At 50.1% G+C, this 22486-nt stretch overlaps 1 protein-coding gene across 1 annotated transcript in view; it reads left to right on the forward strand.

The window, feature by feature from the left end:
• Positions 1-20063, forward strand: part of TMBIM1 (transmembrane BAX inhibitor motif containing 1) — an 86497-nt gene extending 66434 nt beyond the window's left edge. Inside the window, exons 6-12 of the mRNA XM_038747696.1 lie at positions 2730-2780; positions 3954-3993; positions 5270-5307; positions 11212-11299; positions 11422-11517; positions 15924-15977; positions 19920-20063. Coding sequence (XP_038603624.1) covers positions 2730-2780; positions 3954-3993; positions 5270-5307; positions 11212-11299; positions 11422-11517; positions 15924-15977; positions 19920-20063 — 511 coding nt within the window. The remainder of the gene's footprint in view (positions 1-2729; positions 2781-3953; positions 3994-5269; positions 5308-11211; positions 11300-11421; positions 11518-15923; positions 15978-19919) is intronic.
• Positions 20064-22486: the final 2423 nt, after the last annotated feature.

Raw genomic sequence — 22486 nt, forward strand, 5'->3', positions numbered from 1 at the left:
ACCTGGGGCAAGCCACTTCAGTTCTCTGGGCCTCAGTTACCTCATCTGTCAAATGGGGATTAAAAGCGTGAGCCCCGTGCGGGACAATCTGATCGCCCTTTGTCTACCCCAGCGCTTAGAACAGTGCTCGGCACATCGTAAGCACTTAACAAATACCATTTCCTTCTAGAGTGTGAGCCCGTTGTTGGGTAGGGATTGTCTCTATTTGTTACAGAAGTGTACTTTCCAATCAATCAATCCATCCGTCGTATTTATTGAGCACTTACTGTGTGCAGAGCACTGTACTAAGCACTTGGGAAGTACAAGTTGGCAACATATAGAGACGCCCGTACCCAACAGTGGGCTCACAGTCTAAAAGTGGGAGACAGAGAACAAAACCAAACATAGTAACAAAATAAAATAAATAGAATAGATATGCACAAGTAAAATAAATAAATAAATAGAGTAATAAATATTACTTCCAGTAATAAATATTTCCAAGCGCTTAGTATAATGCTCTACACACAATAAGCTCTTGGTAAGTATGATGGAATTAATGAATGAATGTGCTGGACTGGCGGTTTCAATTCCTCCCCCGTCTTTCTCCAGCTTTAGCAGTTTTGAGTCTCCCCTCGTCCCCACCTCCCTTCTAGAGCCCTGCACATCCCCAATTCCCCATCCCCCCAGCCCTACCTCCTTCCCCTCCCCACAGCACTTGTATATATATATATATATATATATATATATATATTTGTACAGATTTATTATTCTATTTTACTTGTCCATATTTACTATTCTATTCATTTTGTTAATGACGTGCATCTAGCTTTAATTCTCTTTAATTAAATTTAATTTAATTTGTTTTGCTGACTCTGACACCCGTCTACATGTTTTGTTTTGTTGTCCGTCTCCCCCTTCTAGACCGTGAGCCCGTTGTTGGGTAGGGACCGTCTCTAGGTGTTGCCAATTTGTAATAATAATAATAATAATAATAATAATAATGGCATTTATTAAGCGCTTACTATGTGCAAAGCACCGTTCTAAGCGCTGGGAGGATACAAGGTCATGAGGCTGTCCCACGTGGGGCTCACAGTCTTCATCCCCATTTTACAGATGAGGGAACTGAGGCACAGAGAAGTTAAGTGACTTGCCCAAAGTCACACAGCTGACAAGTGGCAGAGCTGGGATTTGAACCCATGACCTCTGACTCCAAAGCCCGAGCTCTTTTCCACTGAGCCACGCTGCTTCTCAACTTGGACTTCCCAAGCGCTTAGTCCAGTGCTCTGCACACAGTAAGCGCTCAATAAATACGATTGAATGAATGAATTGGGGTCGCCCGGAGGTGAATCCCATGGTGGCAGGCCCCTGTCCGGCCTGGAATCTCGCCAGATTCCCCCTCTTTTCCAATCAATCAATCAATCAATCGTATTTATTGAGCGCTTACTATGTGCAGAGCACTGTACTAAGCGCTTGGGAAGTACAAATTGGCAAATTCCAGGAGGCGGGTGGGCTCCAGTGCCCCCGACCTGGCAGGGATTTGGGAGCATGCGTGACTCTGTGCAGGTGTGACCCTGACCGTGTGCACATGTGTATTCATTCATTCATTGTTGTATTTATTGAGCGCTTACCGTGTGCAGAGCACTGGACTAAACACTTGGAAGTAATAATAATAATAATAATAATGATAGTATTAAGCGCTTACTATGTGCAAAGCACTGTTCTAAGCGCTGGGGAGGTTACAAGGTGAATCAATCAATCAATCGTATTTATTGAGCGCTTACTGTGTGCAGAGCACTGGACCAAGCGCTTGGGAAGTACAAGTTAAAGTACAACTTAAGAACAAAGCAAAACGTATTAACAAAATAAAATAAATATTATCATTATCAATCGTATTTATTGAGTGCTTACTATGTGCAGAGCGCTGTACTAAGCGCCTGGGAAGTACAAATTGGCAACATAGATAGAACATAAATAGAATAGATATGTACAAGTAAAATAAATAGACCAAGAAATATGCATAGTTTGGCAACAGATAGAGACAATCCCTACCCAACAACGGGCTTACAGTCTAGAAGGGGGAAACAGACAACAAAACAAAGCAAGTAGACAGGAATCAATAGCTTCAATATCAATAAATAGGATTATAGCTATATACACATCATTAATAATCATCGTTAATCGTCTCTATATGTTGCCGGCTTGTACTTCCCAAGTGCTTAGTACAGTGCTCTGCACACAGTAAGCGCTCAATAAATACGACGGAATGAATGAATGAATAATAAAATAAATAGAATAATAAATACGTATAAATATACACAAGTGCTGTGGGGAGGGGAAGGGGGTAGAGCAGAGGGAGGGAGTGGGGGCGATGGGGAAGAGGAAAAAATGGGGGGCTCAGTCAGGGAAGGCCTCCTGGAGGAGGTGAGCTCTCAGTAGGGCTTTGAAGAGGGGAAGTGTGATTGGTGGATTCATTCATTCAGTCGTATTTATTGAGCGCTTACTGTGTGCAGAGCACTGGACTAAGCGCTTGGGAAGTCCAAGTTGGCAACATATAGAGACGGTCCCTACCCACCAGTGGGCTTACAGGCTAGAAGTGTGGGGAGGGAGGGCTTGGTTGGGGATGGGCCCTGTTTGGGGGAGACCCCCTCCCCCCCAAATGATGGCATTTGTTAAGCGCTTACTATGTGCAAAGCACTGTTCTAAGCGCTTGGGGAGGGGAAACAAGGTAATGACTCTGTTTCGGCCCACAGTGCTGTGTTCTTGGGGACCTACATGACTCTGGTTTGCTGCCAGGGGCCTCGGTGAGTCTTGCCCTGGGGGGGGAAGGGGCAGCAGAGGTCTCAGGGCCGGGCGGCTGCGGGGTCTCCAGCGTGGGGTGGGGGTGGGGGGTGAACCTCAAGGACCGTGACCCCCCCCAAGGGAGCCGGACGTGACCCATGGGGAGAGGGCAGCCGGGCACCACCATCCCTCCCCTCCGGAGCCGGGCACCTCCGAGCCCCTGCGCCTGGAACGTGGGGCTGCTTTTAGCCTCTCCCCCAGCTGGGGCCGGGCACCCCCTTTCCACCCACTCAGCTGGAGCCGGGCACAATTTAGCCGCCCCCAGCTGGGGCCGGGCACCCCCTTTCCACCCACTCTGCTGGAGCCGGGCACAATTTAGCCGCCCCCAGCTGGGGCCGGGCACCCCCTTTCCACCCACTCAACTGGAGCCGGGCACAATTTGCCTCTCCCCCAGCTGGGGCCGGGCACCCCCTTTCCACCCACTCAGCTGGAGCCGGGCACAATTTAGCCGCCCCCAGCTGGGACCGGGCACCCCCTTTCCACCCACTCAACTGGAGCCGGGCACAATTTAGCCGCCCCCAGCTGGGGCCGGGCACCCCCTTTCCACCCACTCAACTGGAGCCGGGCACAATTTAGCCGCCCCCAGCTGGGGCCGGGCACCCCCTTTCCACCCACTCAACTGGAGCCGGGCACAATTTAGCCGCCCCCAGCTGGGGCCGGGCACCCCCTTTCCACCCACTCAACTGGAGCCGGGCACAATTTAGCCACCCCCAACTAGGGCCGGGCACCCACCTACCCTCCCCTTCAGCTGGATCTGGGCACCCACCTACCCTCTCCCAGCTGGAGCTGGGCCCCCACCTGCCCTCCTCCTCAGCTGGAGCTGGGCACCCACCTACTCTCCCCCAGCTGGAGCCAGGGTCCACCTACCCTCATCATCATCAATCGTATTTATTGAGCGCTTACTGTGTGCAGAGCACTGGACTAAGCGCTTGGGAAGTCCAAATTGGCAACATATAGAGACAGTCCCTTCCCAACAGTGGGCTCACAGTCTACCCACCCCACAACGGGATCCGGGCCCCCCTTGCCCCCCAGCAGGGGCCTGGCCTGGGCAGATGGGAGGGTAGGTGGTCTCATGATACCCACCCCGTCCCCCTCGCCCCTTGACCTCTCCCCGGCCTCTTTCCTCCCGTCTCCAGGCGCCGCTTCCCATGGAACATCATCCTCCTGTCCATCTTCGTGAGTCCGGCCGTGCCCCGTCCACCCCACCGCCCCATCTGGACCCCCACCCTGCCCGTGCCAGGGCATGGGGGTGATCAATCAATCAATCAATCATTTATTGAGCACTTACTGTGTGCAGAGCGCTGTACTAAGCGCTTGGCAAGTCCAAGTTGGCAACATATAGAGACAGTCCCTACCCAACAGTGGGCTCACAGTCTGGGAGATGCTCAGGGAGAACAGCTTGGGGCTCATTATAATAATAATAATAATGATGATGATGGGATTTGTTAAGCGCCTACTATGTGCCGAGCACTGTTCTAAGCGCTGGGGGAGAGCCAAGGTGATCAGGTTGTCCCGTGGGGGGCTCGCCATCGTCATCCCCGTTTTCCAGATGAGGGAACTGAGTCCCAGAGAAGTGAAGTGGCTTGCCCAGGGTCACCCAGCCAGACAAGTGGCAGAGCCGGGATTAGAACCCACGACCTCTGACTCCCAAGCCCGGGCTCTTGCCACGGAGCGGCGCGATGGCACTCGTTCAGCGCTTACTACGCGCCAGGCACTGTAGTGAGCGCTCGGGCAGATCCAAGCTAATTGGGTCGGGCACAGTTCCTGTCCCACTTGGGGCTCACGCTCTAAGGAGGAGAAAGGGGGCCTATGGATCCCCATTTTCCATATGCGGGAACTCCCCGAATTCCTGCTGTCAGGTTTTCCCACCCATCAATCGGGATTTCACTCCACTTGCCCCCAGCCCATATTTCCCCTCCCCCACCATAAGGCTCTCCTTCCCCTTTCTTTCATTCATTCATTCATTCATTCATCCATTCAATCCTATTTATTGAGCGCTTGCTGTGTGCAGAGCACTGGACTAAGCGCTTGGACATTTCGGTAACAGATAGAGACAATCCCTACCCAACAATGAACTCACAGACTAGACGGAAATGGTATTTGTTAAGCGCTTACAATGTGCCAAGCCCTGTTCTAAGCGCTGGAGTAGATACAAGGTGACCAGGTTGTCCCGCGTGGGGCTCACAGTCTTCATCCCCATTTTACAGATGAGGGAACTGAGGCCCAGAGAAGGGAGGTGACTTGCCCAAAGTGACACAACAGAGAAGTGGCAGAGCCGGGATTAGAACCCACAACCCCTGACTCCCAAGCCCGGGCTCTTTCCACTAAGCCACACTGCTTCTCCAGTTCACTCGGTTGTACTTATTGAGCGCTTACTGTGTGCAGAGCACTAAGCGCTTTCCCCTTTTTTCATCTCTCCCTTTCTCTCTCTTCCTCTCCATCCCTGCTCCAGACTCTGGCCATGGGCTTTATGACAGGTACTATAGCCAGGTAAGTAGTAATAGTACTTACTAATCGCTTACCATGTGAAGGGGAATGTAATAATAATAATGACGATGGCATTTGTTAAGCGCTTACTATGTGCCGAGCACCGTTTTAAGCGCTGGGGTAGATACAAGGTGATCAGGTTGTCCCACGTGGGGCTCACAGTCTCCATCCCCATTTTACAGATCATCATCAATCGTATTTATTGAGCGCTTACTATGTGCAGAGCACTGTACTAAGCGCTTGGGAAGTACAAATTGGCAACATAGAGAGACAGTCCCTACCCAACAGTGGGCTCACAGTCTACAGATGAGGTCACTGAGGCCCAGAGAATAATAATGACGGTATTTGTTAAGCGCTTACTATGTGCCAGGCACTGTACTAAGCGCTGGGGTAGATACAAGGCGATCAGGTTGTCCCACGTGGGGCTCACAGTCTCCATCCCCATTTTACAGATCATCATCAATCGTATTTATTGAGCGCTTACTATGTGCAGAGCACTGTACTAAGCGCTTGGGAAGTACAAATTGGCAACATATAGAGACAGTCCCTACCCAACAGTGGGCTCACAGTCTACTGATGAGGTCACTGAGGCCCAGAGAATAACAATGACGGTATTTGTTAAGCACTTACTATGTGCCAGGCACTGTACTAAGCGCTGGGGTAGATACAAGGCGATCAGGTTGTCCCACGTGGGGCTCACAGTCTCCATCCCCATTTTACAGATCATCATCAATCGTATTTATTGAGCGCTTACTATGTGCAGAGCACTGTACTAAGCGCTTGGGAAGTACAAATTGGCAACATATAGAGACAGTCCCTACCCAACAGTGGGCTCACAGTCTACTGATGAGGTCACTGAGGCCCAGAGAATAATAATGACGGTATTTGTTAAGCACTTACTATGTGCCAGGCACTGTACTAAGCGCTGGGGTAGATACAAGGCGATCAGGTTGTCCCACGTGGGGCTCACAGTCTCCATCCCCATTGTACCGATGAGGTCACTGAGGCCCAGAGAATAATAATGACAGTATTTGTTAAGCGCTTACTATGTGCCAGGCACTGTACTAAGCTCTGGGGTAGATACAAGGTCATCAGGTTGTCCCACGGGGGGCTCACAGTCTCCATCCCCGTTTTACAGATGAGGTCACTGAGGCCCAGAGAATAATAATGACGGTATTTGTTAAGCGCTTACTATGTGCCAGGCACTGTACTAAGCGCTGGGGTAGATACAAGGTCATCAGGTTGTCCCACGGGGGGCTCACAGTCTCCATCCCCATTTTACAGATGAGGTCACCGAGGCCCAGAGAATAATAATGACGGTATTTGTTAAGCGCTTACTATGTGCCAGGCACTGTACTAAGCTCTGGGGTAGATACAAGGTGATCAGGTTGTCCCACGTGGGGCTCACAGTCTCCATCCCCATTTTCCAGATGAGGTAACTGAGCCACAGAGAATAATAATAATAATGACGGTATTTGTTAAGCGCTTACTATGTGCCGGGCACTGTACTGAGCGCTGGGGTAGATACAGGGTAATCAGGTTGTCCCACGTGGAGCTCACAGTCCTCATCCCCAGAGGAGGAGGTAACTGAGAAGTGAAGTGGCTTGCCCAAAGTCACGCAGCTGGTCAGTGGCGGAGTCGGGATTAGAACCCACACCCTCTGACTCCCAAGCCCGGGCTCTTTCCACTGAGCCCCGCTGCCTCTCACTTTGGGCAAGTCACTTCACTTCTCTGGGCCTCAGTTCCCTCATCTGTAAAATGGGGATGAAGACTCTGAGCCCCCCCGTGGGACAACCTGATCAACTTGCAACCTCCCCAGCGCATAGAACAGTGCTTTGCACATAGTAAGCGCCTAATAAATGCCATCATTAAATGCCATCATTACTAAGCGCCGGGAGAAAATACACAGAAGGGAATTAGACATTCGTTCAGTCATCATCATCATCATCAATTGTATTTATTGAGCGCTTACTATCAATCAATCAATCAATCATATTTATTGAGCGCTTACTATGTGCAGAGCACTGTACTAAGCGCTTGGGAAGTACAAATTGGCAACATATAGAGACAGTCCCTACCCAACAGTGGGCTCACAGTCTAAAAGGGGGAGACAGAGAACAAAACCAAACATACTAACAAAATAAAATAAATAGAATAGATATGTACAAATAAATTAAATAAATAGAGTAAAAAAAATATGTACAAACAAATATGTACTATGTGCAGAGCACTGTACTAAGCGCTTGGGAAGTACAAATTGGCAACATATAGAGACAGTCCCTCCCCAACAGTGGGCTCACAGTCTAAAAGAGGTCATACTTATTGAGGGCTTACCGTGTGCCAAGGAATGTTCTAAGCGGTGGGAGAGGATACCCAGGAGGGAATTCGACATCCATTCAGTCGTATTTATTGAGCGCTTACTGTTTGCAAAGCACTGTACTGAGCGCTTGGGAGAGGACAGTATAACAACAGACACATTCCTGCCCACAGTGAGCACACAGTGTAGAGGGGGAGATTCCCTGTCTCTCAGTCAATCAGTGATATTTGAGCACTTACTGTGTGCAGTAGTAGTAGTACAGTGCTCTGCACATAGTAAGCGCTCAATAAATACGATTGATGATGATGGAGAGCATTCAGTCATTCAATCGTATTTATTGAGCGCTTACTGTGTGCAGAGCACTGGACTAAGCACTCTATGAAAGACAGTTTTTTTAATAATAATAATGATGGTGTTTAAGTGTTTACTATGTGCAAAGCACTGTTGTAAGCGTTGGGGGGATCCAGGGTGATCAGGTTGTCCCACGTGGGGCTCACAGTCCTAATCCCCATTTTCCAGATGAGGGAACTGAGGCACAGAGAAGTGAAGTGACTTGCCCGAAGTCACACAGCTGACAAGCGATGGAGCCGGGATTAGAACCCATGACCTCTGACTCCCAAGCCCGGGCTCTTTCCACTGAGCCACGCTGCTTCTCTTCATGGCACTTTTAAATAATAACGCTGTGTGACCTTGGGCAAGTCGCTTAACTTCTCTGGGCCTCAGTCACCTCATCTGTAAAATGAAGGTGAAGACTGTGAGCCCCCCCGTGGGACAACCTGATCACCTTGTAACCTCCCCAGTGCTTAGAACGGTGCTTTGCACAGAGTAAGCGCTTAATAAATGCCATTTTTATTATTATTATTATTTGCTGAGTGCTTATCATGTGCCTGGCACTGTAAGGAGATACCGGCACTGGAGTTGATACAAGCTAATCAGGTTGGACAAAGTCCATGTCCCACGTGGGGCTCACAGTCTTAATCTCCGTTTTCCAGATGAGGGAACTGAGGCCCAGAGAAGTTAAGTGACTTGCCCAAGGTCACACAGCAGACAAGTGGAGGAACTAGGATTAGAACCCAGGTCCTTCTGTCTCCTCGGCCCGGGCTCTAGCCACTAACTCTGCTTCAACAGAGTTTCCCCCCGCTTCCCCACCCCACAGCACATAATAATAAGAATAATAATAATGGTATTTGTTAAGCGCTTACTATGTGCCAAGCACTGCTCTAAGCACTGGGGGAGATACAGGGTAATCACATGGTCTCACTTGGGGCTCATCGTCTTAATCCCCATTTTCCAGATGAGGGAACTGAGGTACAGAGAAGTGAAGTGACTTGCCTGAAGCCACACAAGTGATGGAGCCGGGATTAGAACCCATGACCTCCGAGTCCCAAGCCCGGGATCTTTCTGCTTCTTTTAATGGCATTTTTAAATAATAACGGTATTTGCTAAGCATTTACTAGGTGCCAATTTGTCCTTCCCAAGCGCTTAGTACAGTGCTCTGCACACAGTAAGCGCTCAATAAATACGATTGATGATGATGATGATGCCTGGCACTGTAAGGAGATACCGGCCCTGGAGTTGTTACAAGCTAATCAGGTTGGACAAAGTCCGTGTCCCACGTGGGGCTCACAGTCTTAATCTCCGTTTTCCAGATGAGGGAACTGAGGCCCAGAGAAGTTAAGTGACTTTCCCAAGGTCACACAGCAGACGAGTGGAGGGACTGGGATTAGAACCCAGGTCCTTCTGTCTCCTCGGCCCGGGCTCTAGCCACTATCTCACTCTGCTTCAACAGAGTTTCCCCCCGCTTCCCCTCCCCACAGCACATAATAATAATAAGAAGAAGAATGGCGTTCTTAAGCGCTTACTATGTGCTAAGCGGTGGGGTTGATTCAAGGTTGTCCCATGTGGGGCTCACGGTCTTCATCCCCATTTTCCAGATGAGGGCACTGAGGCCCAGAGAAGCGAAGTGACTTGCCCAAAGTCACACAGCCGACAAGTGGCGGAGCCGGGATTCGAACCCACACCCTCTGGCTCCCAAGCCCGGGCTCTTGCCGCATAGTCACGCTGCTTTCACTCCTTCATCCGATCGTCTTTATTGAGCGCTTACTGTGTGCAGAGCGCTGTACTAAGCGCTTGGAAAGTACAATCCGGCAACAGATGGAGACGGTCCCTACTCGACAACGGGCTCACTTGCCCTGGGACGGAATCCCCGCCCGGCGGGTTGGGGAGAAGGGGTATTGTGTCCCCATTTTGCAGAGGAGGAAACCGAGGCCCAGAGAATCAATCAATCAATCGATCGTATTTATTGAGCGCTTCCTGTGTGCAGAGCGCTGTACTAAGCACTTGGCAAGTACAATCCGGCAACAGATGGAGACGGTCCCTACTCGACAACGGGCTCACTTGCCCTGGGACAGAATCCCCGCCCGGCGGGTTGGGGAGAACGGGTATTGTGTCCCCATTTTGCAGAGAAGGAAACCGAGGCCCGGAGAATCAATCAATCAGCCAATCGTATTTATTGAGCGCTTCCTGTGTGCAGAGCACTGTACTAAGCACTTGGAAAGTACAATCCGGCAACAGATGGAGACAGTCCCTACTCGACAACGGGTTCACTTGCCCTGGGACAGAATCCCCGCCCGGCGGGTTGGGGAGAACGGGTATTGTGTCCCCATTTTGCAGAGGAGGAAACCGAGGCCCGGAGAATCAATCAATCAGCCAGTCGTATTTATTGAGTGCTTCCTGTGTGCAGAGCACTGTACTAAGCACTTGGAAAGTACAGTTCGGCAACAGATGGAGACGGTCCCTACTCGACAACGGGCTCACTTGCCCTGGGACAGAATCCCCGCCCGGCGGGTTGGGGAGAACGGGTATTGTGTCCCCATTTTGCAGAGGAGGAAACCGAGGCCCGGAGAATCAATCAATCAGCCAATCGTATTTATTGAGCGCTTCCTGTGTGCAGAGCACTGTACTAAGCACTGGGAAAGTACAATCCGGCAACAGATGGAGACAGTCCCTACTCGACAACGGGTTCACTTGCCCTGGGACAGAATCCCCGCCCGGCAGGTTGGGGAGAAGGGGTATTGTGTCCCCATTTTGCAGAGGAGGAAACCGAGGCCCGGAGAATCAATCAATCGATCGTATTGAGTGCTTCCTGTGTGCAGAGCACTGTACTAAGCACTTGGAAAGTACAATCCGGCAACAGATGGAGACGGTCCCTACTCGACAACGGGCTCACTTGCCCTGGGACAGAATCCCCGCCCGGCGGGTTGGGGAGAAGGGGTATTGTGTCCCCATTTTGCAGAGGAGGAAACCGAGGCCCGGAGAATCAATCAATCAATCGATCGTATTTATTGAGCGCTTCCTGTGTGCAGAGCACTGGACTAAGTGCTTGGGAAGTCCAAGTTGGCAACATATAGAGACAGGCCCTACCCAACGGTGGGCTCACAGTCTAAAAGGAAGGGATGGGACCCCGCGGGATTGGAACCCGGGTCCCGTGACTGTGCGGGCTCCCTCCTGGCGGGTGGGTGGGCGGTTGGGAGAGGGAGGTGGTGGCAGGGTGCTGACCCCCGGCTCCCGGCCTCTGCCCGCCCCCTCAGCATGTACAGCACCAAGGCCGTCCTCCTGTCCATGCTCATCACTGCCATTGTCGCCGTCATCGTCACCATCTTCTGCTTCCAGACCAAGGTGAGGGGGAGCCCCGGGCCCCGCCGCCCCGTCCCCTCCGCGGACCCCCACCGGACAACCCTGGAGGACCCCCGGGGGGAGGTGGCGGGGCCCTGAACGCAACCCCCCGTCCCCTCCTGCAGGTTGATTTCACCTCGTGCGCCGGGCTCTTCTGCGTGCTGGGCATCGTCGTCATGGTGACGGGCATCATCACGGCCATCGTGCTGTCCTTCAAATACGTGAGTGGCACCCATCCTGCCCCAATCAATCAATCAATCAATCAATCGTATTTATTGAGCGCTTACTGTGTGCAGAGCACTGGACTGAGCGCTTGGGAAGTACAAGCTGGCAACATCTAGAGATGGTCATCATCATCATCATCAATCGTGTTTATTGAGCGCTTACTGTGTGCAGAGCACTGACTAAGCGCTTGGGAAGTACAAGCTGGCAACATATAGAGACGGTCATCATCATCATCATCATCATCAATCGTGTTTATTGAGCGCTTACTGTGTGCAGAGCACTGTACTGAGCGCTTGGGAAGTACAAGCTGGCAACATCTAGAGATGGTCATCATCATCATCATCAATCGTATTTATTGAGCGCTTACTGTGTGCAGAGCACTGTACTGAGCGCTTGGGAAGTACCAGCTGGCAACATATAGAGAGGGTCATCATCATCATCAATCGTATTTATTGAGCGCTTACTGTGTGCAGAGCACTGTACTAAGCGCTTGGGAAGTACAAGCTGGCAACATATAGAGACGGTCATCATCATCATCATTATCATCATCAATCGTATTTATTGAGCGCTTACTGTGTGCAGAGCACTGTACTGAGCGCTTGGGAAGTACAAGCTGGCAACATATAGAGAGGATCATCATCATCATCAATCGTATTTATTGAGCGCTTACTGTGTGCAGAGCACTGTACTAAACGCTTGGGAAGTACAAGCTGGCAACATATAGAGATGGTCATCATCATCATCAATCGTATTTATTGAGTGCTTACTGTGTGCAGAGCACGGTACTGAGCGCTTGGGAAGTACAAGCTGGCAACATATACAGTCGTCCTCATCATCATCAATCGTATTTATTGAGTGCTTACTGTGTGCAGAACACTGTATTAAGCGCTTGGGAAGTACAAACTGGCAACATATAGAGGCGGTCATCATCATCATCATTATCATCAATCGTATTTATTGAGAGCTTACTGTGTGGAGAGCACTGGACTGAGCGCTTGGGAAGTACAAGCTGGCAACATCTAGAGACAGTCCCTACCCAACAGTGGGCTCACAGTCTAAAAGGGGGAGACAGAGAACAAAACCAAACAGACTAACAAAATAAAATAAATAGAATAGATATGTACCAGTAAAATAAATAAATAGAGTAATAAATATGTATAAACATATATACATATATACAGCCAGTATAGCCAGTACTTCATGCTGCAGTGACTTGGCCAAGGTGACCCAGCAGACGCGTGGAGGAGCCAGGTCCCGCCGGGCCGGGCTGTGCTGAACGCCTCCAGCCGGGGCAGGCGGGGCAGCTGTAGCCCTACGCACGTCCTGAACAGCCCCTGGGACTACCGAGTCATCATCAATCATCAATCATGTTTATTGAGCGCTTACTGTGTGCAGAGCACTGTACTAAGCGCCACAAGTCTTGAAGCAGCGTGGCTCAGTGGAAAGAGCCCGGGCTTTGGAGTCAGAGGTCGTGGGTTCAAATCCCGGCTCCGCCAATTGTCCGCTGGGTGACTTTGGGCAAGTCACCTCACTTCTCTGGGCCTCAGTGACCTCATCTGTAAAATGGGGATTAAGTCTGGGAGCCCCACGTGATACAACCTGATCGCCTTGTAACCTCTCCAGTGCTTAGAACAGTGCTTTGCACATAGTAAGCGCTTAATAAATGCCATTATTATTATAAGTCCCGGGAGCTCCAGCCGGCCACCGCCCGCCCTGTGTAGCCCGCCGGGGGCTGTGCCCGTCAGGCGTGCCGGCCACCGACCCTCCGGGCCGGGCCAGGGGCCCAGAACCCGGCCCTCCTCTTCACTCATTCAATTGTATTTATTGAGCGCTTACTGTGTGCTCTCCTCTTCATTCATTCAATCATATTTATTGAGTGCCTACTGTGTGCTCTCCTCTTCATTCATTCAATCGTATTTATTGAGCGCTTACTGTTTACTCTCTTCTTCATTCATTTATTCAATCATATTTATTGAGCGCTTACTGTGTGCTCTCCTCTTCATTCATTCATTCAATCGTATTTATTGAGCGCTTACTGTGTACTCTCCTCTTCACTCATTCAATCATATTTATTGAGCGCTTACTGTGTGCTGTCCTCTTCATTCATTCATTCATTCAATCAATCATATTTATTGAGCGCTTACTGTGTGCTCTCCTCTTCATTCATTCATTCAATCGTATTTATTGAGCGCTTACTGTGTACTCTCCTCTTCACTCATTCAATCGTATTTATTGAGCGCTTACTGTGTGCTGTCCTCTTCATTCATTCATTCAATCAATCATATTTATTGAGCGCTTACTGTGTGCTCTCTTCATTCATTCATTCAATCGTATTTATTGAGCACTTACTGTGTGCTCTCCTCTTCATTCATTCATTCAATCGTATTTATTGAGCGCTTACTGTGTGCTCTCCTCTTCATTCATTCATTCAATCGTATTTATTGAGTGCTTACTGTGTGCTCTCCTCTTCATTCATTCATTCAGTCGTATTTATTGAGCGCTTACTGTGTGCTCTCCTCTTCATTCATTCATTCAATCGTATTTATTGAGCGCTTACTGTGTGCTCTCCTCTTCATTCATTCATTCAATCGTATTTATTGAGCGCTTACTGTGTGCTCTCCTCTTCATTCAGTCGTATTTATTGAGTGCTTACTGTGTGCTCTCCTCATCATTCATTCATTCAATCAATTGTATTGAGCACTTACTGTGTGCTCTCCTCTTCATTCATTCATTCAATCGTATTTATTGAGCGCTTACCGTGTGCAGAGCACTGGACTAAGCGCTTGGGAAGTACAAATCGGCAACATATATCAGCAACATATCTTCTCCCTCTTCCCAGGGCCCAAGGCCCCTCAGAGCCTTCACTTCACTGCAGCTGTATTTATTGAGCGCTTACTGTGTGCAAAGCACTGTACTAAGTGCTTGGGAGAGTACAACATCCCAGCAGGAAGAGCTCAGTCAATTACTATAGATGTATTATAGATGAGCCCAGGCCTGGGAGTCCGAAGGTCCTGGGTTCTAATTCCGGCTCCGCTACTTATCCTCTGTGTGACTTTGGGCAAGTCACTTGACTTCTCTGGGCCTCAGTTCCCTCATCTGTAAAATGGGGATTAAAACTGTGAGCCCCACGTGGGACACCCTGATCTCCTTATATCTACCCCAGTGCTTAGAGCAGTGTTTGGCACACAGTCAGCACTTAACAAATCCCATCGTTATTATTATTATCATCATTATTATTATTCTTTCTCTGTGCTTCAGTTCCCCTTCTAGACTGTGATCCCATCGTTGGGTAGGGACCGTCTCTATATGTTACCGACTTGTACTTCCCAGGCGCTTAGTACAGTGCTCTGCACACAGTAAGCGCTCAATAAATACGATTGAATGAATGAATGAATGAATAAATAAATATGAAAAGGAAGGAAGGAAGGAAGGAAGGAAGGAAGGAAGGAAGGAAATAAGGAAGGAAATGGGGATGAAGACGGTGAGCCCCACTTGGGACAGGGACTGCGTCCAACCTGATTAGTTTTTACCCACCCCAGCGCTTAGTACAGTGCCTGGCACATAGTACTTAACAAAACCCATCATTATTGTTATTATCATCATTGTTATTATTTTTTCTCTGTGCTTCAGTTCCCCTCCTAGACTGTGAGCCCGTCGTTGGGCAGGGACCAGCGCTTACTACAGTGCTCTGCACGCTTTAAGCGCTCAATAAATACGAATGGATGAATGAATGAATGAATGAATGAATGAAAATGGGGATGAAGACGGTGAGTCCCACTTGGGACAGGGACTGCGTCCAACCTGATTAGTTTTCATCCACCCTAGCGCTTAGTACAGTGCTCTGCACGCTCTAAGTGCTCAATAAATACGATTGAATGAATGAATGAATGAAAATGGGGATGAAGCCAGTGAGCCCCACTTGGGACAGGGACTGCGTCCAACCTGATTAGTTTTTATCAACCCCAGCGCTTAGTACAGTGCTCTGCACGCTTTAAGCACTCAATAAATATGAATGAATGAATGAAAATGGGAATGAAGCCGGTGAGCCCCACTTGGGACAGGGACTGCGTCCAACCTGATTAGTTTTTATCCACCCCAGCGCTTAGTACAGTGCTCTGCACGCTTTAAGCGCTCAATAAATACGATTGAATGAATGAATGAATGAATGAAAGAAAATGGGGATGAAGACAGTGAGTCCCAGTTGGGACAGGGACTGCGTCCAACCTGATTAGTTTTTATCCACCCCAGCGCTTAGTACAGTGCTTGGCACATAGTAAGTGCTAAACAAAAACCACGATTTATTATTATCATTATTATTACTATTATTATTATTATTATTATTAAGCTGTCTATCTATCTGTCTCCCTCCCTCCTCGTCCTCCCCGCCACCGTTCCCCGACAGGTGTACTGGCTGCACATGCTGTACGCTGCACTGGGCGCCATCGCCTTCACCCTGGTGAGTCAGCCAGAACCCGGCGCCCTGATTGGTCAGGACGGGAGGGAGGGGGCGTGGCCAGGCCCGAGCCCGACGCCCTGATTGGTCAGGACGGGAGGGAAAGCGGGCGAGGCCTCAAGGGGCGGGGCCTGGCCCGATGTTCTGATTGGTCAGAAGGAAGGGGCGGGGCCCGCTCCGACGCCCTGATTGGACAGGACGGGAGGGAAGAGTGGGGGGTCCCCACAGGGGGCGGGGCCAGTCCCGAGCCCGACGCTCTGATTGGACAGGACGGGAGGGAAAGGGCAGGTCCCTAGGGGCGGGGCCAGGCCCGGACCCGACGCCCTGATTGGTCAGGACGGGAGGGAAAGCGGGCGAGGCCTCAAGGGGCGGGGCCGGGCCCGATGTGCTGATTGGTCAGAAGGGAAGGAGCGGGGGCCCTCTCCGACTCCCTAATTGGACAGGACGGGAGGGACGAGTCGGGGGGCCCCCCCAGGGGGCGGGGCCAGTCCCGAGCCCGACGCTTTGATTGGACAGGACGGGAGGGAAAGGGCAGGTCCCTAGGGGCGGGGCAAGGCCCGGACCCGACGCCCTGATTGGTCAGGAAGGGAGGGAAAGGGGGCGAGGCCTCGAGGGGCGGAGCCGGGCCCCAGCCCGATGTTCTGGTTGGTCAGAAGGGAAGGGGCGTGGCCCTCCCCGACCCCTTGATTGGACGGGACGGGAGGGAAGAGTGGAGGGGGCCCCCCAGGGGGCGGGGCCAGTCCCGAGCCCGACGCCCTGATTGGACACTACGGGAGGGAAAGGGCTGGTTCCTAGGGGGCGGGGCCCTGCCCGACCCCGACTCCCTGATTGGACGGGGCGTGAGGGAAGGGGTGGGGGCCGCTAGGGGGCGGGACCGGTCACGAGTCTGACGTCCTGATTGGTCGGGAGGGGCGGGGCCCTAAGGGAGCGGGGCCGGATCCGACGTTCTGATTGGACAGAACGGGAGGGAAGGGGGCGGGGCCGGGGCCTGAGGTGGGCGCGGTCATTCATTCATATTTATTGAGCGCTTACTGTGTGCAGAGCACTGTACTAAGCGCTTGGGAAGTACAAGTTGGCAACATATAGAGACGGTCCCTACCCAACAACGGGCTCACAGGCTAGAAGGGGGAGACAGACAACAAAACAAAACATGTGGACAGGTGCTAAGTCGTCAGAACAAAATAGAATTAAAGCTAGATGCACAGCATTAACACAATAAATAGAATAGTCAATTAGTACAAGTAAAATAAATCGAGTAATAACTTCATTCATTCATTCAATCGTATTTATTGAGCGCTCACTGTGTGCAGAGCACTGGACTAAGCGCTTGGGAAGTCCAAGTTGGCAACATCTAGAGACGGTCCCTCCCCAACAGCGGGCTCACAGTCTAGAAGGGGGAGACAGACAACAAAACAAAACATATTAAAATTAAATAAATAGAATAAATATGTACAAGTACATATACTTGTACAGTCTTCTTGACTGTGAGCCCGCTGTTGGGTAGGGACCGTCTCTATATGTTGCCAACTTGGACTTCCCAAGCGCTCAGTACAGTGCTCTGCACACAGTAAGCGCTCAATAAATACGATCGATTGATTGATATGTTGCCAACTTGTACTTCCCAAGCGCTCAGTACGGTGCTCTGCACACAGTAAGCGCTCAATAAATATGATTGATCGATTGATGTACAAGTAAAATAGAGTAATAAATATGTACAAACATATATACATATATGCAGGTGCTGTGGGGAGGGGAAGGAGGTAAGGCGGGGGGATGGGGATATATATGTTTGTATTTATTACTCTATTTTACTTGTATATATTTATTCTATTTATTTTATTTGGTTTATATGTTTTGTTTTGTTGTCTGTCTCCCCCTTCTAGTCTGTGAGCCCACTGTTGGGTAGGGACCATCTCCAGATGTTCATTCACTCATTCAATCGTATTTATTGAGCGCTTACTGTGTGCAGAGCACTGGACTAAGCGCTTGGGAAGTACAAGTTGGCAACATCTAGAGACGGTCCCTACCCAACAGCGGGCTCACAGTCAAGAAGGGGGAGACAGACACCAAAACAAAACATATTAACAAAATAAAATAAATAGAATAAATATGTACAAGTAAAATAGAGTAATAAACCTGTACAAACATATATACAGGTGCTGTGGGGAGGGGAAGGAGGTAAGGCGGAGGGATGGGGATATATATGTTTGTACATATTTATTACTCTATTTTACTTGTACATATTTATTCTATTTATTTTATTTGGTTTATATGTTTTGTTGTCTGTCTCCCCCTTCTAGACTGTGAGCCCGCTGTTGGGTAGGGACCGTCTCCAGATGTTCATTCATTCACTCAATCATATTTATTGAGCGCTTACTGTGTGCAGAGCACCGGACTAAGCGCTTGGGAAGTCCAAGTTGGCAACATATGGAGACGGTCCCTACCCAACAGCGGGCTCACAGGCTAGAAGGGGGAGACAGACACCAAAACAAAACATATTAACAAAATAAAATAAATAGAATAAATATGTACAAGTAAAATAGAGTAATAAATCTGTACAAACATATATACAGGTGCTGTGGGGAGGGGAAGGAGGTAAGGCGGGGGGATGGGGATATATAAGTTTGTACGTATTACTCTATTTTACTTGTACATATTTATTCTATTTATTTTATTTGGTTTATATGTTTTGTTGTCTGTCTCCCCCTTCTAGACTGTGAGCCCGCTGCTGGGTAGGGACCGTCTCCAGATGTTCATTCATTCACTCAATCGTATTTATTGAGCGCTTCCTGTGTGCAGAGCACTGGACTAAGCGCTTGGGAAGTCCAAGTTGGCAACCTATAGAGACGGTCCCTACCCAACAGCGGGCTCACAGTCTAGAAGGGGGAGACAGACAACAAACAAAACATATCACTAATAATAAATAATAATAACGGCATTTGTTAAGCGCTTACTGTGTGCAGAGCACTGTACCAAGCGCTTGGGAAGTCCAAGTTGGCAACCTATGGAGACGGTCCCTACCCAACAGCGGGCTCACAGTCTAGAAGGGGGAGACAGACAACCAACAAAACATATTAATACTAATAATAATAACGGCATTTGTTAAGCGCTTACTGTGTGCAGAGCACTGTACCAAGCGCTTGGGAAGTCCAAGTCGGCAACACATAGAGACGGCCCCTACCCAACAGCGGGCTCACAGTCTAGAAGGGGGAGACAGACAACAAACAAAACATATTAATAACAATAAATAATAATAACGGCATTTGCTAAGCGCTATGTGCAGAGCACCGTTCTAAGCGCTGGAATAAATAGAGTAATAAATACGTACAAACATGGTTAAGTGACTTGCCCAAAGTGGAAGCGGAGGAGCCGGGTTTTGAACCCATGACCTCCGACTCCAAAGCCCGGGCTCTTAAATATGTACAAATAAGAGTAATAAATACATACAAACAGGTGCTGTGGGGAGGGGACGGAGGTATCATCTTACCTCCTTCCCTTCCCCACAGCACCTGTATATATGTATATATGGTTGTACATATTTATTACTCCATTTATTTATTTATTTTACTTGTACATTTCTATCCCATTTATTTTATTTTGTTGGTATGTTTGGTTCTGTTGTCTGTCTCCCCCTTTTAGACTGTGAGCCCACTGTTGGGTAGGGACCGTCTCTATGTGTTGCCAATTTGTACTTCCCAAGCGCTCCGCACATAGTAAGCGCTCAGTAAATACGATTGATCGATTGACTGAGGTAAGGCGGGGGGGGTGATGGGGAAACTTCCCAAGCGGTTAGTCCAGTGCTCCGCACACAGTAAGCGCTCAATAAATACGATCGACTGAATGGATGTACGCAGGTGCTGTGGGGAGGGGGAGAGGAAAAAGGGGGCTGAGTCTGGGAAGGCCTCCCGGAGGAGGTGAGCTGATGGGTGGGCCCGTCCCTCGCAGTTCCTGGCCTACGACACGCAGCTGATCCTGGGCAACCGCAAGCACACCATCAGCCCCGAGGACTACATCACCGGCGCCATCCAGATCTACACCGACATCGTCTACATCTTCACCTTCCTCCTGCAGATCGTGGGCCGGGACTGAGGCCCACCCGCCCTCACGCCCCCCGACCCCTGACCTCTGACCTTTCCCCCCCCTCCCCGCCCCCCCCCCACGTGCAGGGCCTGGGCTTGGGAGTCCGAGGTCGTGGGTTCCAATCCCGGCACTCATCAACCGGGTGACTTCCCTGGGCCTCAGTTCCCTCCTCTGTCATCATCATCAGTCGTATTTGTGATTGTCAAACGGGGATGACGGCTGTGGGCCCCACGTGGGACACCCTGATCGCCTTGTATCCCCCCCAGTGCTTAGGACAGCGCTCGGCACGTAGTAAGCGCTTAACAAATGCCATTATTATTATTATTATTATCTCCCCAAGACCCCATCTGCCCCCCACAACAAATGCCATTATTATTATTATTATCATCTCCCAAGACCCCATCTGCCCCCCCTTTCCCGTACAAAAGCCTCCAGCCCATAGGAGCGAGTGAAAAGGAAAAGCAGCGGCCCACCCTACTACACCCCTTAACCCTGGAGGGGTGGGTCCTCAGTTTCCCCCCTCACCGGCGGCCCTTCGGGCGGGAATCGTCCTTAGTCCCTGGAGCAGGCGCGTTTTTGCCTGCTGACCGTCTTGTGTCCATCCCCGGGGGCCTGAGTGCGGGGTTCGCCGCTGTCCGAAGGGAAAGGGGGATTGCGGAGAGGAATCCTGCATCTACAAAAAAGCAGTTAATCCCACCCTAACGCAACTGACCGTCCTCGTCCCCCTTGCTGGCCGTCCCCGGGGTGCTTAACACCCGACCGTGGGCACTGGTGGCTGTGTTGATACTATCAAGTGCCTTAAATTGGGGGGTGGGAGGGAAGAGAGGCCCGTCCCTTGGCTGTGGATCTACACTTCGGCGCTTAGTACAGTGCTCGGCACATAGTAAGCGCTCGATAAATACGACTGAGGCGGAGCGGGGGCTTCTGAGTGACCCGCTGCGCTGCCGACCGGGCGGCGAGATGTCCGGAGGGCCTCGGCACGCGACACAATGAAAACTGCAAAACGGATGCGGTGTGGACCCTTCTGGCTTTCTCGCGGCCTTGGGGAGGGGACGCTCACCATCATCATCATCATCATCAATCGTATTTATTGAGCGCTCACTGTGTGCAGAGCACTGGACTAAGCGCTTGGGAAGTACAAGTTGGCAACATCTAGAGCCGGTCCCTACCCAACAGTGGGCTCACAGTCTAAAAGGGGGAGACAAAACCAAACATACTAACAAAATAGGATAGATATGTACAAGTTAAATAAATAAATAGGGTAATAAATATGTACAAACGTATCTACATCTATACAGGTGCTGTGGGGAAGGGAAGGAGGTAAGATGGGGGGATGGAGAGGGGGACGAGGGGGAGAGGAAGGAAGGGGCTCAGTCTGGGAAGGCCTCCTGGAGGAGGTGAGCTCCCAGCAGGGCCTTCAAGATGGGCTTGAAGGGGGATTTCCGCCTGGGTCTTCAAACAAGTACTGGTCGGGAGGGTAATAATAATAATAACGATGGTATTTGTTAAGCGCTTCATGATGATGGTCTTTGTTAAGCTGGCCTCAGTTCCCTCATCTGTAAAATGGGGATGAAGCCTGTGAGCGCCCCCCGCGTGGGACAACCCGATCACCTTGTAACCTCCCCAGCGCTTAGAACAGTGCTTGGCACATAGTAAGCACTTAACAAATACCAACATTATTATTATTATTATTACTGGGTGTCAAGCGCCGTTCGAAGCCCTGGGGAGAAGCAGCGTGGCTCAGTGGAAAGAGCCCGGGCTTTGGAGTCAGAGGTCGTGGGTTCGAATCCTGGCTCCGCCACTGGTCAGCTGTGTGACTTTGGGCAGGTCACTTCACTTCTCTGCGCCTCAGTTCCCTCATCTGTAAAGTGGGGATGAAGACTGTGAGCCCCCTGTGGGACAACCTGATTGCCTTGTAGCCTCCCCAGTGCTTAGAACAGTGCTTGGCACATAGTAAGCGCTTAACAAATACCAACATAATTATTATTATTATTATTACTGGGTGTCAAGCGCCATTCGAAGCCCTGGGGAGAAGCAGCGTGGCTCAGTGGAAAGAGCACGGGCTTTGGAGTCATCATCAATCGTATTTATTGAGCGCTTACTATGTGCAGAGCACTATACTAAGCGCTTGGGAAGTACAAATTGGCAACATCTAGAGACAGTCCCTACCCACCAGTGGGCTCACAGTCTAAAAGGGGGAGACAGAGAACAAAACAAAACCTACTAACAAAATATAATAAATAGAATAGAGTCAGAGGTCATGGGTTCGAATCCCGGCTCCACCACTTGCCAGCTGTGTGACTTTGGGCAGGTCACTTCACTTCTCTGCACCTCACTTCCCTCATCTGGAAAATGGGGATGAAGCCTGTGAGCCCCCTTGGGGAACCCGATCACCTTATAACCTCCCCAGCGCTTAGAACACTGCTTGGCAC

This window comes from Tachyglossus aculeatus, chromosome 1 (assembly GCF_015852505.1).
Source record: "Tachyglossus aculeatus isolate mTacAcu1 chromosome 1, mTacAcu1.pri, whole genome shotgun sequence".
Lineage (NCBI taxonomy): Eukaryota > Metazoa > Chordata > Mammalia > Monotremata > Tachyglossidae > Tachyglossus > Tachyglossus aculeatus.